The sequence below is a fragment of the Mobula hypostoma genome, chromosome X1, assembly GCF_963921235.1.
Source record: "Mobula hypostoma chromosome X1, sMobHyp1.1, whole genome shotgun sequence".
In the NCBI taxonomy this organism is placed as follows: Eukaryota; Metazoa; Chordata; class Chondrichthyes; order Myliobatiformes; family Myliobatidae; genus Mobula; species Mobula hypostoma.
The window spans coordinates 24977984-24992347 of record NC_086128.1 but is presented as its reverse complement, the minus strand read 5'-3'; the positions used below and the strand labels follow the sequence as shown (position 1 = coordinate 24992347).

The 14364-nt window shown below is 45.5% G+C and overlaps 1 protein-coding gene across 1 annotated transcript in view; it reads left to right on the top strand.

Annotated features, from left to right (window-relative positions):
• The first annotated feature begins 6674 nt into the window (after nucleotides 1-6674).
• csad (cysteine sulfinic acid decarboxylase) overlaps nucleotides 6675-14364 on the top strand; it is a 65361-nt gene continuing 57671 nt past the window's right edge. The window contains exon 1 of the mRNA XM_063037164.1: nucleotides 6675-6830. Within this exon, the coding sequence (XP_062893234.1) occupies nucleotides 6791-6830 (40 nt within the window). The 5' untranslated portion in view covers nucleotides 6675-6790. The remainder of the gene's footprint in view (nucleotides 6831-14364) is intronic.

The following is a 14364-nucleotide window of genomic DNA, read 5'->3' as shown; positions in this document are numbered from 1 at the left end:
AGAGATGCAATTGTGTTGCAGTCAGGAATCAAAGCGAGCATGAACAAAATTACAATGTCCAAACATAAACCTGATTGGCCGAACAAATTATGTTACCTTTGTGGCAGGAGCTCACGTACACCTGACCAATGCAGGTTTAAAGGCAAAACTTGCAGAAAATGCAACAAAGTAGTGCACATAAAAAGAACATCTGGGGCAGACAAAAATAAATGATTTGTGCGGGAAAGAGAAAAAGTTTGACAAAGCCTGTCCGGTTCCTTATACCATCCACAATAAAGTAGCCACTGTGCAAAATCACATGGAGGCTGAATGCTTTCTTTCAAAGGTTGAGTGGAGCCCATGGACAATGTTCCTAGTAGCCACCAAGAACGGGTCTATCAGGATCTGTGGTGATTTTAAGGTCACCATCAGCCTGGTATTGAACGTATATCAATACCCTCTGCCCAGGATAGAGGATCTTTGCAAACAATTCCGCAAAGTGAAGCCTACCTACAGATGGAGATGGAGAAAGAGTCCAAAGTGTTTCTCACCAGAAACACTCTCAAAGGGCTTTATCGCTATAATAGACTTAATTTTGGAGCAACATCTGCACCTGCACTCTGGCAGAAAGCTATGGACCAGGTGCTGTAAGGCTGCCCAAGCACTCAGTGTTACCTGGATCACATCATTGTTACCAGTGAGAATAACAAGGAACATCTCCGACATCTCAAGACAGTGTTAAAAAGATTATGGGCTCAGAGCATGACGGAAACAAGTCTGAATTCTTTAAGCCATTGACGCACAAGAATTACGCAAGTGTGCTGAGAAAATTCAAGCAGTGGTGAATGCCCCAAGGCCAAAGGGTGTGTCACGTTTTGTGGTTCTTTTTTTGGATTTGTCAATTACAATAACAGGTTCCTGCCAAACTTGGCTACTGTGCTCCACCCTTTGAACTTATTACTACAGAGTGGGAAGAAGTGGCAATGGACAAAGCAGTGTGAAGTGCCTTTCCAAGAGACAAAGGAAATGGTGACATCAGACACTGTACTCACAGATTATGATCTACACTGCCCAGTGAAACTTGTCTGTGGCTCCTTGCCTTATGGTATAGGTGCAGTCATGAGTGATGGAAGTGAATACCCCATAGCCTTTGCATCGCATTCCCTTACCACTGCATAGAAAAATTATGCACAGATTGACAGAGAGGCCTTGAGTCTGGTTTGATGTGTAAAATGTTTCAACCAGTACTTGTATGAGAGTAAGTTTACCCTCATTACTGATCATCAACCACTAGTGTCCAATTTCAGTCCACAGAAGAGCAGCAGCAGCTAAAGTGTTGGAGGAGCTACACGCATGGTTAAAATGAAAGCATTGGCTCGAAGCTTTGTCCGGTGGCCTGCGACAGATCAGCAGATCGAGTAGCTTACCGTGCAGAGTTCGGGATGCCAAGAGCAACATGGAGAAGAAAAGTGTCAGATCTGTCAGAACTACTTCCTACAGTCCCAGATTCAACTCCTACAACCACCACGGAGGGGGTCCCTGAACCTGAGATTGTTCCACAGCCACATCTCACCTGCCAAGCTGAGTGACCCCCTTGTCAGGAAAGACATTATCCCACAAGAGTAAGAAATTAATCTCCACAGTGATTAAATCTTTTGTTCTCAATGGGACAATTTAAAATTTGCCATGCTGTGGATGTCAATATAGCAATTGTATGATATAGTGTATATATACATAATTCATTTCGGGTTATGTAAAAGTATGTAAATTACATACGTCATTACGCCACCACGTTATATGTGCGCGCATTTCTAAAAGTAAAAATGTTATTCCCGGGCTCCCGTGCTTTTCTTTCGATTAGTTTTGATCTAGGTTGCTATTACTATAATAGCAATATAAATCAATAAATAGTATCACATTTGTAGATGTCAGGACAAAATAAGTAATCCTTACCAAGAATTTCTCCACTGTTTGCTCCACAGCTAACACTAAAATGTTATTTCATAGGAAAAGGAAAAGATTATTTTGTTTGTAACCATTCAGTTAGATCTCAATCTCAAATCTATATATCCATCTTAAGGCCATATAACTTTGGGCTATGTTCTCATTCTGATGAAAGTACTGAAATTATCACTGAATCTATAATTAGCTACACCCTGGTGACTCTGTGCTGCACCCCATCTAAAGCTAAATGCTGTCCTTCAAACAGAGTTTGACCAAGTTCTTGTGCATCTGAAGCCATAACTCCTCTCCTTACCAAGATTATGGACTAACAGGCTCTGCATTACTACTGATGGCAAAATGGTGTAAAACAGCATCCTCCACTGCAATGTGGGGATAGAAAAAGATGTCAACATTCAAAGGACCACTTCAGGGAAGATTACAAATTAGGATCAGAAATTAAACCTAGTGTGCCGAAGGGTCTCAGCCCGAAACGTCGACTGTGTACTCTTTTCCATAGATGCTGTCTGGCCTGCTGAGCTCCTCCAGCGTTTTGTGTGTTGCTCGGATTTCCAGCATCTGCAGATTTTCTCGTTTGTCATCAAAGTAGGAGCTTGTAACCACAAAATGATGCACAATGAACTACCAAGAAGAAGAAGCCTGATGAAAGTGGATGAAATAAAATTAGTACTGACTAAGAGTTTTGACTCAGAGAATCAGGAAGCAAGGTAAGTTTTGTAGGAACAAACCAAAGGCCATCCAGATTTGGAGTTCAGAATAACAGGTCATTTCAAGTCAAGTCAAGTCAAGTCACTTTTTATTGTCATTTCGACCATAACTGCTGGTACAGTACACAGTAAAAATGGGACAACGTTTTTCAGGACCATGGTGCTACATGAAACAATACAAAAACTATACTGAACTACGTAAAACAACACAAAAACTACACTAGACTACAGACCTACCCAGGACTGCATAAAGTGCACAAAACAGTGCAGGCATTACAATAAATAATAAACAAGACAATATGCACAGTAGAGGGCAGTAGGTTGGTGTCAGTCCAGGCTCTGGGTATTGAGGAGTCTGATAGCTTGGGGGAAGAAACTGTTACATAGTCTGGTCGTGAGAGCCCGAATGCTTTGGTGTCTTTTGCCAGATGGCAGGAGGGAGAAGAGTTTGTATGAGGGGTGCGTGGGGTCCTTCATAATGCTGTTTGCTTTACGGATGCAGCGTGTGGTGTAAATGTCTGTAATGGCGGGAAGAGAGACCCCGATGATCTTCTCAGCTGACCTCACTATCTGCTGCAGGGTCTTGCGATTCGAGATGGTGCAATTCCCAAACCAGGCCATGATGCAGCTGCTCAGGATGCTCCCAATACATCCTCTGTAGAATGTGGTGAGGATGGGGGGGGTGGGAGATGGACTTTTCTCAGCCTTCGCAGAAAGTAGAGACACTGCTGGGCTTTCTTTGCTATGGAGCTGCTGTTGAAGGACCAGGTGAGATTCTCCGCCAGGTGAACACCAAGAAATTTGGTGCTCTTAACGATCTCTACGGAGGAGTTGTCGACGTTCAGTGGAGAGTGGTCGCTCCGTGTCCTCCTGAAGTCAACAACCATCTCTTTTGTTTTGATCACATTCAGAGACAGGTTGTTGGCTCTGCACCAGTCCGTTAGCCACTGCACCTCCTCTCTGTATGCTGGCTCATCGTTCTTGCTGATGTGACCCACCACGGTCGTATCATCGGCGAACTTGATGATGTGGTTCGAGCTGTGTGCTGCAGCACAGTCGTGGGTCAGCAGAGTGAACAGCAGTGGACTGAGCACACAGCCCTGGGGGGCCCCCGTTCTCCGTGTGATGGTGTTGGAGATGCTGCTTCCAATCCGGGCTGACTGAGGTCTCCCAGTCAGGAAGTCTAGGATCCAGTTGCAGAGGGAGGTGTTCAGGCCCAGTAGGCTCAGCTTTCCAATTAGGTGCTGAGGAATAATTGTGTTGAATGCTGAATTGAAGTCTATGAACAGCATTCAAACGTACATGTCTTTTTTGTCCAGGTGGGTGAGGGCCAGGTGGAGGGTGATGGCAATGGTGTCATCTGTTGAACGGTTGGGACAATACGCGAACTGCCGGGGGTCCAGTGAGGGTGGCAGCAGGGTCTTGATGTGTCTCATGACGAGCCTCTCGAAACACTTCATGATGATGGATGTGAGTGCAACGGGACAGTAGTTGTTGAGGCAGGACACTGAAGACTTCTTCGGCACAGGGACGATGGTGGCGGCCTTGAAGCATGTTGGAACGACGGCGCTACTCAGGGAGATGTTGAAGATGTCAGTGAGAATCTCAGCTAGCTGGTCTGCACATCCTCTAAGCACTCTGCCAGGAACATTGTCTGGTCCAGCAGCTTTCCGTGGGTTGACCCTGCACCGGGTTCTCCTCACACAGGCCACGGTAAGACACAGCACCTGGTCATTTGGAGGAGAGGTGGTCTTCCTTGCCGCCACGTCATTGTCTGCCTCAAAACGAGCGTAGAAGTTATTCAACACATCTGGGAGGGAGGCATCTCCAGCACAGGCAGGTGGTGTTGTCTTGTAGTTGTTGGTTGACCACCCAGTAGCTTATTTTTCTAAGAAATTTAATATCCATCAGAGAAATTATTCCACTGTGGAAAAGGAGTTACTGGCCATCATACTGGCATTACAACATTTTGAGGTTTATATTTGTCCGGCACAGAAACCACTGGTAATTTACACTGATCACAACCCATTAGTGTTTTTGGCCATTATGAAGGATAAAAACAAAAGGTTGCTAAGTTGGAGCCTGGTCCTACAGGAATTTGATACCAAAATAAAACATATAAAAGGAACGGACAATGTGATTGCTGACTGTCTGTCAAGGTGTTGAAAATTTAAAGTTCTCTGTTTTAGCCGAACAGCTGATGACCCTGTATAATAGTGTGTATCTATTAATGCATTCATGCCCATAATTTTTACCCCGGTAAAAATCCTTTGACCGGGAGGGGTGTGATGACAAACCAAGTTATCAGAAGATTGATGCTGATGAGAGAGATAAGAGAGACAATGAAGAAACATTCAAAATGCTAATAAGAGAGCAGAGAGAGATTAACGAGAAAGAAACACATTTCAGAATATTGACAGACCGGTTGCTTTGAACCTGAACTGTTTGAAGTTTGATGGACAGGCGATACCCCAGCTGGGGGATAAAAAGAACAGGTTCGCTAGGGCACGACACACAACACGAGATCACGAGACAACGAGACCCTGGAAGAGCGGTGTGCCCTCACAAGTTGGTGGAAGTTGAGGTCTGGTTCGAGGGAACCGACCATAGACTGACAGGGTGAAAAGGGACAATCGGCGGGAACCTGGTGTGTGTGTCCGCCCTTGCCTGGGTGCCGGGTTCACCGTGGAAGAACGGTCGTATCCGGAACGGAGGGGTCACAGTCGGTGACCACAGAAGGACATAAAAGGGTTCGCCCGAAAGCTAACTGTGAAGAACATCAAAGGTCTGTCTGACTCAAAATTTGCGTTCTCTCTCTCTCTCCAAAGGCACAACAGCGATTACTGCGAACTGTACTAAGCTGAACTGAACTCTGCGTCACTTGAGACTGATCATTTTACCCCTAGACTGCGATAGAGCTTACCCTTTTACCTATTACCCCAGTCCTGTGTACATGCGTGTTTTATCAATGCTAACCTGTTGCATTTATACCCTTACAATTAGAGTACTGTGTTACTTATTTCTTTAATAAAACTTTCTTAGTTTCTGTTAAACCAGACTCCAACACATGGTCCATTTCTGCTGGTTTGGCAACCCAGTAACATAAGTGGGGGCATGTCCTGAATGCCCTTCTACATGCGCTGCGTGTCGCCGCAGTGCTGGAAGTGGCTGTGGATTCGCTGGGCGTGGGCACGCTTTGCCTCTCTGATGGCCCGGGACAGTTTGGCCCTCGCTGTTGTTCGGGCTGCCTTGTCACCTGCTCTGAAGGTGGAATCACGGGTCCTCAGCAGCGCACCCACCTCCGCGGTCATCCATGGTTTCTGGTTAGCGCGTGTAGTGATGGTCCTGGCCACAGTGGCATCATCGATTCACTTGCTGATGTAGCTAGTCACTGATGCCCTGTACTCCTCTAAGTTGGTAGAGTCGTCATCGGTTGCAGCCTCCCTGAACGTGTGCCAGGCAGTGTGCTCAAAGCAGTCTTGAAGAGCAGAGATGGCTCTTTAGTAAAAGTCTGGTGCGCACCAGGAGACCAGTCAAAGCTGATGGCATAGAGGTATCTAAGATCAGAGAGGGTCGGTTTAAATTGAGGAGTGAAAGGTTTAGAGGGGATTTGAGGAAGAATTGTTCCCCCAGAGGTGGTGTGTGTGTGTGGGGGGGGGGAGGGGGGTGAAATCTGGAACGCATTGCCTGAGAGGGTGGTGGCGGCAGACTCTACCCGGCATTAAACAATTATTCAGCCGAGCACTTGAATCACGAAGGCAGAGGAGGGTACGGACTAAATGCTGGGAAATGCAGGGCAGAAAGGCTTTTGACTCTCTTTCCACTGAAGCTGATACATTCACATGGGGAACTCTCCAAAATACACACTGCTTTCATTCCAAGTGAGCAATGCCTTTGTTGAATTTGTTTTCGACGGGTTAACGGCATAGCTGATTGGTGTGCAGGGGAGTGGGACGGGTGTAGGTCCGCAGGCCGGTGATTGGGAGAGGAGCAACGGAGGTGGGATCGGATTTGGCGTTGGGCTGCAACTGACTTCTCAGACTGCCAACGGTGGCTTGCCGGCTGCATGTGTTATTGCGAAGCAGACTTTAAAGTGGCCAGTGATATACAACGGCAGATCATTTGTTAAACTTATCTTCGGGATGGCAACCGGCCTAGAAGGAAAGAGGCAAAATAAACATGGTAACTTTTTTTTGCTCATCTTCCAGCTACGGTTCTGGTTTGGGTTCCAACTTAGTTGTTAGTTTTCAAAGATACTGTTGGAGAAAGTTATTTGTAAAACTTATATCTCTAGAGGTGGTTGTGCGAAGGTGAAGAAGGATGGTTAAGAGATCCAGGTGAGTGGGGAGCTCTTCCGCTACCTTCCATCAGTGAGTCACTCCAAGTCTAGACTTATGAACAGAAAAGTGCTTTACAAACCTTATCCGTTTTTATCTCACCCTTCAAAGTGTTGTCTCCTGCTACCTGAGTGCGGGAGCGCTGCTTGACTTCGCTGACGGAGGAATCAGGTTGAATATGTCGTGAAATGTGTTGTTTTGCAGCATCAGTACATAGCAATACATAATATATAAAAGCCATAACATTAAATGTGTCGTGCGAAAAGAGAGCAAATAATAGTGAGGTAGTGTTCACGGGTTCATTCTCCATTCAGAAATCTGATGGTGGAGGGGAAGAAGCTGCTCCTGAAACGTTGTGTGTCTTCTGGCTCCTGTATCTCCTCAGGATCTCCACATTCCACGAGCTGACATATTTTTGATTTACTGGCCTCCCTCCTAGTCCAATTCTTTGCTTTAAGAGAAAATTCTTTCTAATAAGGTCACCTCTGGTTGCAAATCCAAGCCTAATCAAAAAAGGAATGGAAGAGAGTCTGTTATGCATAATGAAGAGCTTGTGTCCCTGGCAACCAGTCTTCGAATTCTTATTGTTTCTACTGCTCAAATGTGTCACTTGTTGTTATTGACTTGGGCTTAGTCCAGAGCGAGTTTGACAAAAGCTCTTGTAATTTGATCCAACACACATCAAAGTTGCTGGTGAACGCAGCAGGCCAGGCAGCATCTCCAGGAAGAGGTGCAGTTGACATTTCAGGCCGAGACCCTTCCTAGAGATGCTGCCTGGCCTGCTGCGTTCACCAGCAACTTTTATGTGTGTTGCTTGAATTTCCAGCATCTGCAGAATTCCTGCTGTTTGTAATTTGATACTCTGTCTTCCACTGTTTATGCTGTTGCTCAGTGTCCCTTTGGTTTTAATTCCCCTGGAATTACTTGGATGTTTGAGTATTTGGTTTGAGACCCCCTGGCTTTGTCTAGTTCCCTTCACATTGTGCACCGTCCTTGAGTCAGTGGGGATATTGCTTTTTCTCCAAGGAAACTTTGAACAGTTCCTTAAATTTTCTATCCACCTGGTGTTCTCTTCCTGTGATTGAGCTCATGATAGCTTTTGTGTTGGATACCTGACTGATGTAGTACTGAGATTGGTTGGACTACAAGTGTAACAATAGACTTGGTGACGCCCATATCTTTTTCCTCAAATCAAGCTGCACCTGGTAATTCCAGGCAGTCTCCTATCCAAGTGCGCAAACCAAGCCAAGTGTTTGGCTTAGCTTGTAAGATCAAATGGGAGCATGTGTTTCTGGGCTGATACCAATAGGCTCTGATTGGCCCTATTTGTGAATATTCACAAATATGCCAAAGCATTCCATAGTTTGTTATGGAGTCATAAAACAGTACAGCACAGAAAAAAGCCCTTCCACCCATCTAGTCCATGCCAAACTACTTTTTTGCCTAGACCCATCTCCCACACCAGGCCCATAGCCTTCCATACCCCTCCCATTCATGTACTTATCCAAACTTCTCTTCAATGTTGAAGCCAAACCTACATCCACCAGTTCCACTGGCAGCTCGTTCCATGTTCACACCACCCTCTGAGTAAAGAAGTTCCCTCTTAGGTTCTCCTTAAACATTTCACCTTTCACCTTTCCTGTAGACAGATGACCAGATCTGCACACAATACTCCAAATTAGGCCTCACCTGTGACACCACTTTTACAGATCCTTCTGTTTTACCATACTCCTCAGTGCCTTCTGATTCGCTGTATAAATCCTGCTCTGGTCTAGCCTCCCAAAGTGTAACACCTCACACTTGTCTGCATTAAATTCCACCTGCCATTTTTCCTGCCAGTCCACATCCCACTGGAAGCTTTGATAGCCTTGCTGTCCACCATGTCCCTAATCTTGGTGTCATCTGCAAATCTGCTGATTCAGTTAACCACATTATCATCCAGATCATTGATACAGATGACAAACAACATTAGACCCAACACCAACCCCTGCGGCACACTACTAATCCCACAGGCCTCCAGCAGGAGAGGCAGGCCTCTGCTACTACTCCCTGTCTTCCTCCACAAAGCAAATGTCTTATCCAATTTACTACCTCATCTAGAATGCCAAGTGACTGAACCTTCTTGACAGACAAGGGTTAAAGAAAAGGAATAAACAAAGCCTTTATTTCCGGATAGCAATCAGTGATTAGTGGGGATGAGTGGTGCGGATAGCATCCCGGGTCATTTGTTGTGAATGTCTAGAAGCAATAAATAATTCAGATCACTTGACATCTTGAGGCTGAGCTGTGTTGTAGCTTTTGTGGTTCTTAACTCACCTCAAGGATTTTTAACTGCTTATCCACTGCAGACCCGGCTGGTGGTGTAGTAGCAGTGGTATCAGCATCGGACTTCGGGACGAAGGGTCCTGAGTTCGAATCCAGCCAGCCGCCTCCCCTGCACGCTTTCCATCCGTGCTGGGTTACGAGCTGGTGATCTCTTCGGAAACTCACCCAGCAGAAGGCAATGGCAAAACACTGCTGTAACTTGCCTCACTAGGAATGATTCTGGAGGACTGGAAAATTGTAAATGTCACTCCACTCTTTAAGAAGGGAGGGAGGTTGAAGAAAAAAGGAAATTATAGTTAGCCTGACCTCAGATGTTGTTCATTATTAAGAATGAGGTTTCAGGGTATTTGCAGGCACCTGATAAATAAGGTCAAGGTCAGTATGGTTTGCTTATGGGGAAATCTTTCCTGACAAATCTGTTCGAATTCTTTGAGGAAATAACAGACAGGATAAACAAAACAGAGTCAGTAGATGTTTACTTAGATTTTCAGACTGCCTTTGACAAAGTGCTGCATGTGATGCTGCTTAACAAGATAAGATCCCATGGTATTACAGGAAAGATACTAGAAAATTGGCTGAATGGCAGGAGGCAAAGAGAGGGAATAAAAGGAGCCTTTTCCGGTTGGCTGCCAGTGACTAGTGGTGTTCCACAGGGATTTGTGTTGGGACTGCTTCTTTTTACATTATATGTCAATGATTTGGATGATGGGTAGTGAAGAAGGTGTTTGGCACACTGCCCTTTAATCAGGGCATGAAGTATAGGATTGGGAAGTTATATTGCAGTTGTACATGACATTGCTGAGGCCTCACTTACTTTATACTTTATTGTCGCCAAACAATTGACACTAGAACATACGATCATCACAGCGATATTTGATTCTGCGCTTCCCACCCCCTGGATTACAAATCGATAGTAAATATTAAAAATTTAAATTATAAACCATAACTAGAAAATAGAAAAATGGAAGGTAAGGTAGTGCAAAAAAACCGAGATGAAGGTCCGGATATTTGGAGGGTACGGCCCAGATCTGGGTCAGGATCTATTCAGCAGCCTTATCACAGTTGGAAAGAAGCTGTTCCCAAATCTGGCCATACGAGTCTTCAAGCTCCTGAGACTTCTCTCGGAAGGGAGAGGGACGAAAAGTCTGTTGGCTGGGTGGGTCGTGTCCTTGATTATCCTGGCAGCACTGCTCCGACAGTGTGCGGTGTGAAGTGAGTCCAAGGACGGAAGATTGGTTTGTGTGATGTGCTGCGCCTTGTTCACCATCTTCTGAAGCTTCTTTCGGTCTTGGACAGGACAACTTCCATACCAGGTTGTGATGCACCCTAGAAGAATGCTTTCTACAGTGCATCTATAAAAATTAGTGAGGGTTTTAGGGGACAGGCCAAATTTCTTTAGTTTTCTCAGGAAGTAAAGGCGCTGGTGGGCCTTCTTGGCAGTGGACTCTGCTTGGTTGGACCAAGTCAGGTCATTTGTGATGTTGACCCCGAGGAACTTAAAGTTTTTGACCTGTTCCACTTGTGCACCACCGATGTAAATTGGGTCGTGCGGTCCACTACTCCTTCTGAAGTCAACGACCAATTCCTTCGTCTTGCTGACATTGAGGGATAGGTTATCGTCTTTGCACCATGCCACCAGGTTCTTAATTTCCTCTCTGTACTCAGACTCATCATTACCCGAGATACGGCCTACAGTTGTGGTGACATCAGCAAACTTATATATTGAGTTTGATGGAAACTTGGCTACACAATCATGGGTGTACAGTGAGTACAGCAGGGGGCTGAGTACACAGCCTTGTGGGGCACTGGTGCTCAGAGTGATTGTAGAGGAGAGCTTGTCCCCTATTTTTACAGCCTGGGTCCTGTCTGTGAGGAAGTTGAAGATCCAGCTGCAGATCTGAGTGCTAAGGCCCAGGTTCCGGAGCTTAGGAATCAGTTTATTTGGAATGATGGTATTAAAGGCAGAGCTGTAGTCAATGAAAAGGAGCCTTACGTATGCGTCTTTATTCTCCAGGTGTTCTAAGGAGGAATGTAGGGCCAGAGAGATGGCATCTGCCGTTGACCTGTTGCTCCGGTAGGCGAATTGTAAAGCATTGAGGTTGACCGGTAGGCTGTAGTTGATGTGTGCCATAACCATGTGGTAGTAGATGGAACACATTCTACTTGGAGTATTGTGTAAAGTTTTGTTATAGGAAAAGTGCTATTAAACTAGAAAGAGTGCAATAAAGATTTACCAGGATGTCGACTTGACTTGGGGACTTGAGTTACAAAGCGAGGTTGTGTAGACTCTGGGACTTTATTCCACGGACCCCTTTCTTAATGGTATTAGTCCATAGCATAAAAAAGTTTGGGAACCCCTGCTCTACACTATCCACAACTCCACCAACCTTGGTGTCATCTGCAAATGTATTAACCCATTATTCCACTTCCTCATCCAAGTAATTTATAAAAAAAAACATAAATAGCAGGGGTCCCAGCAGAGATCTCTGCAGAATAGCACTTGTCACCAATCCCCAGGTAGAATGTGTTCCATCTACTACCACCCTCTTGCCTTCTGTTGGCAAGTCAATTCTGAATTCCTAGATCCCATGCCCCCTGACAGTCTGAATGAGCCTACCATGGGGAACCTTATCAAATGCCTTACTAAAATCCATATACACCACATCCACTGCTCTACCTTCATCAATTTGTTCACTTCCTCGAAGAATTCAGTCAGGTTCATGAGGAACGACTGCCCCTCACAAAGCCATGCTGCATATCCCTAATCAGACCATGCTTCTCCAAATGCTCATAAAGCTTTTAAAAACTTTTTGTCATATGTACATCAAAAATATAAAGTGAGCTGCACTATTTGTGTCAAATGAAATCAGTGAGGATAGTGCTGGGCAGCCCACAAGTGTCGCCATGCTTCTGATGCCAACTTAGCATGCCCACATCCCCAATCCTAATGATAACAGTGTAAGACATAGGAGCAGAATTAGGCCATTTGGCCCATCGAGTCTGCTCCACCATTCCATCATGACTGATGTATTATCCCCTCTCAACTCCATTTTCCTGCCTTCTTCCCATAACCTTTGATGCCCTAACAAATCAAGACCTATCAACCTCCACTTTAAATGTACCCAACGACTTGGCTTCCACAGTCCGATGTGTCAATGAATTTCATAGATTCACTACCCTATGGCTAAATAATTTCCTCAACATCTCTGTTCTAAATGGGCATTCCCCAATTCTGGACATCCTCTCCACGTCCATTCTATCTAGGCCCCACTCTCTTTAGAATGCTTCTTCATTTTTGGAATGTATCTATCCTGTGTTTTCTGAATTCTCCCCAGAAACACCAGCTGTTGCTGTTCTGTTGTTATCCCTGCTAGTGTCCCCTTTCAGTCAACTTTGGCTAGCTCCTCTCTCATGCCTCTGTAATTCCCTTTACTCCACTATAATACTGATACATCTGTTTTCAGATTCTCCCTCTCAAACTGCAGGGTGAATTCTATTATATTATGATCACTGCTTCCTAAGTGTTCCTTAACTTAATAAGCTCCCTTATCAAATCTGGTGCATTACACAATACTCAATCTAGAATGGCCTTTCCCCTAGTGGGCTCAACCACAAGCTGTTCTAAAAAGCTGTCTCGCAGACATTCTACAAATTCCCTCTCTTGGGATTCAGCATCAACCTAATTTTCCCAATCTACCTGCAGATTGAAATCTCCCATGACTATTACATGCCTTTCCTATCTCCTGTTGTAATTTGTATCCCACATCCTGGGTACTGTTCGGAGGCCTGCATATAACTCCTATCAGGGTCTTTCCACCCTTTCAGTCTCTTAAATCTACCCACAATGATTCTACATCTTCTGATCCTAGGTCACCTCTTTCTAAGGATTTGATTTCGATTTTTACCAACAAACCCAACTCACCCCCTCTGCCTACCTGCTCGTACTCTCAATACCATGTGTGTCCTTGAATGTTAAGCTCCCAGCTATGATCATCTTTCAGTCATGACTCGGTGTGCTACAAGATCATCTACCTTATTCTGTATACTGCGTGCATTCAAATATAGCACCTTCAGTCCTGTATTCACTATCCTGCCTGACTTTGACCCATGTTACACATCAACCCATTCCACTGACCACAATTTTGCCCTATCATCCGCCTATCTTTCCTGACAGTCTCACTACACACTGCCTCTCCTTGTATATCCACTGCCCCATCCACAGCCCTATCACTCTCGTTCCCATCCCCCTGCCAAGTTGGTTTAAATCCCCCCCCAACACCTCTAGCAAACCTGCCAGCAAGGATATCATGTTCAGGTGAAACCCACCCCCTTTTGTACAGCACACATAAAAGTTGCTGGTGAACGCAGCAGGCCAGGCAGCATCTCTAGGAAGAGGTGCGGTCGACGTTTCAGGCCGAAACCCTTCGTCAGGACTAACTGAAGGAAGAGTTAGTAAGAGATTTGAAAGTGGGAGGGGGAGGGGGAGATGCAAAATGATAGGAGAAGACAGGAGGGGGAGGGATGGAGCCAAGAGCTGGACAGGTGATTGGCAAAAGGGATACGAGAGGATCATGGGACAGGAGGTCCGGGAAGAAAGACAAGGAGGTGGGGCGGGGGGAGACCCAGAGGATGGGCAAGAGGTATATTCAGAGGGACAGAGGGAGAAAAAGGAGAGTGAGAGAAAGAATGTGTGTATAAAAATGAGTAACAGATGGGGTACGAGGGGGAGGTGGGGCCTTAGCGGAAGTTAGAGAAATCGATGTTCATGCCATCAGGTTGGAGGCTACCCAGACAGAATATAAGGTGTTGTTCCTCCAACCTGAGTGTGGCTTCATCTTTACAGTAGAGGAGGCCGTGGATAGACATGTCAGAATGGGAATGGGATGTGGAATTAAAATGTGTGGCCACTGGGAGATCCTGCTTTCTCTGGCAGACAGAGCGTAGATATTCAGCAAAGCGATCTCCCAGTCTGCGTCGGGTCTCGCCAATATATAAAAGGCCACATCGGGAGCACCGGACGCAGTATATCACCCCATCCGACTCACAGGTGAAGT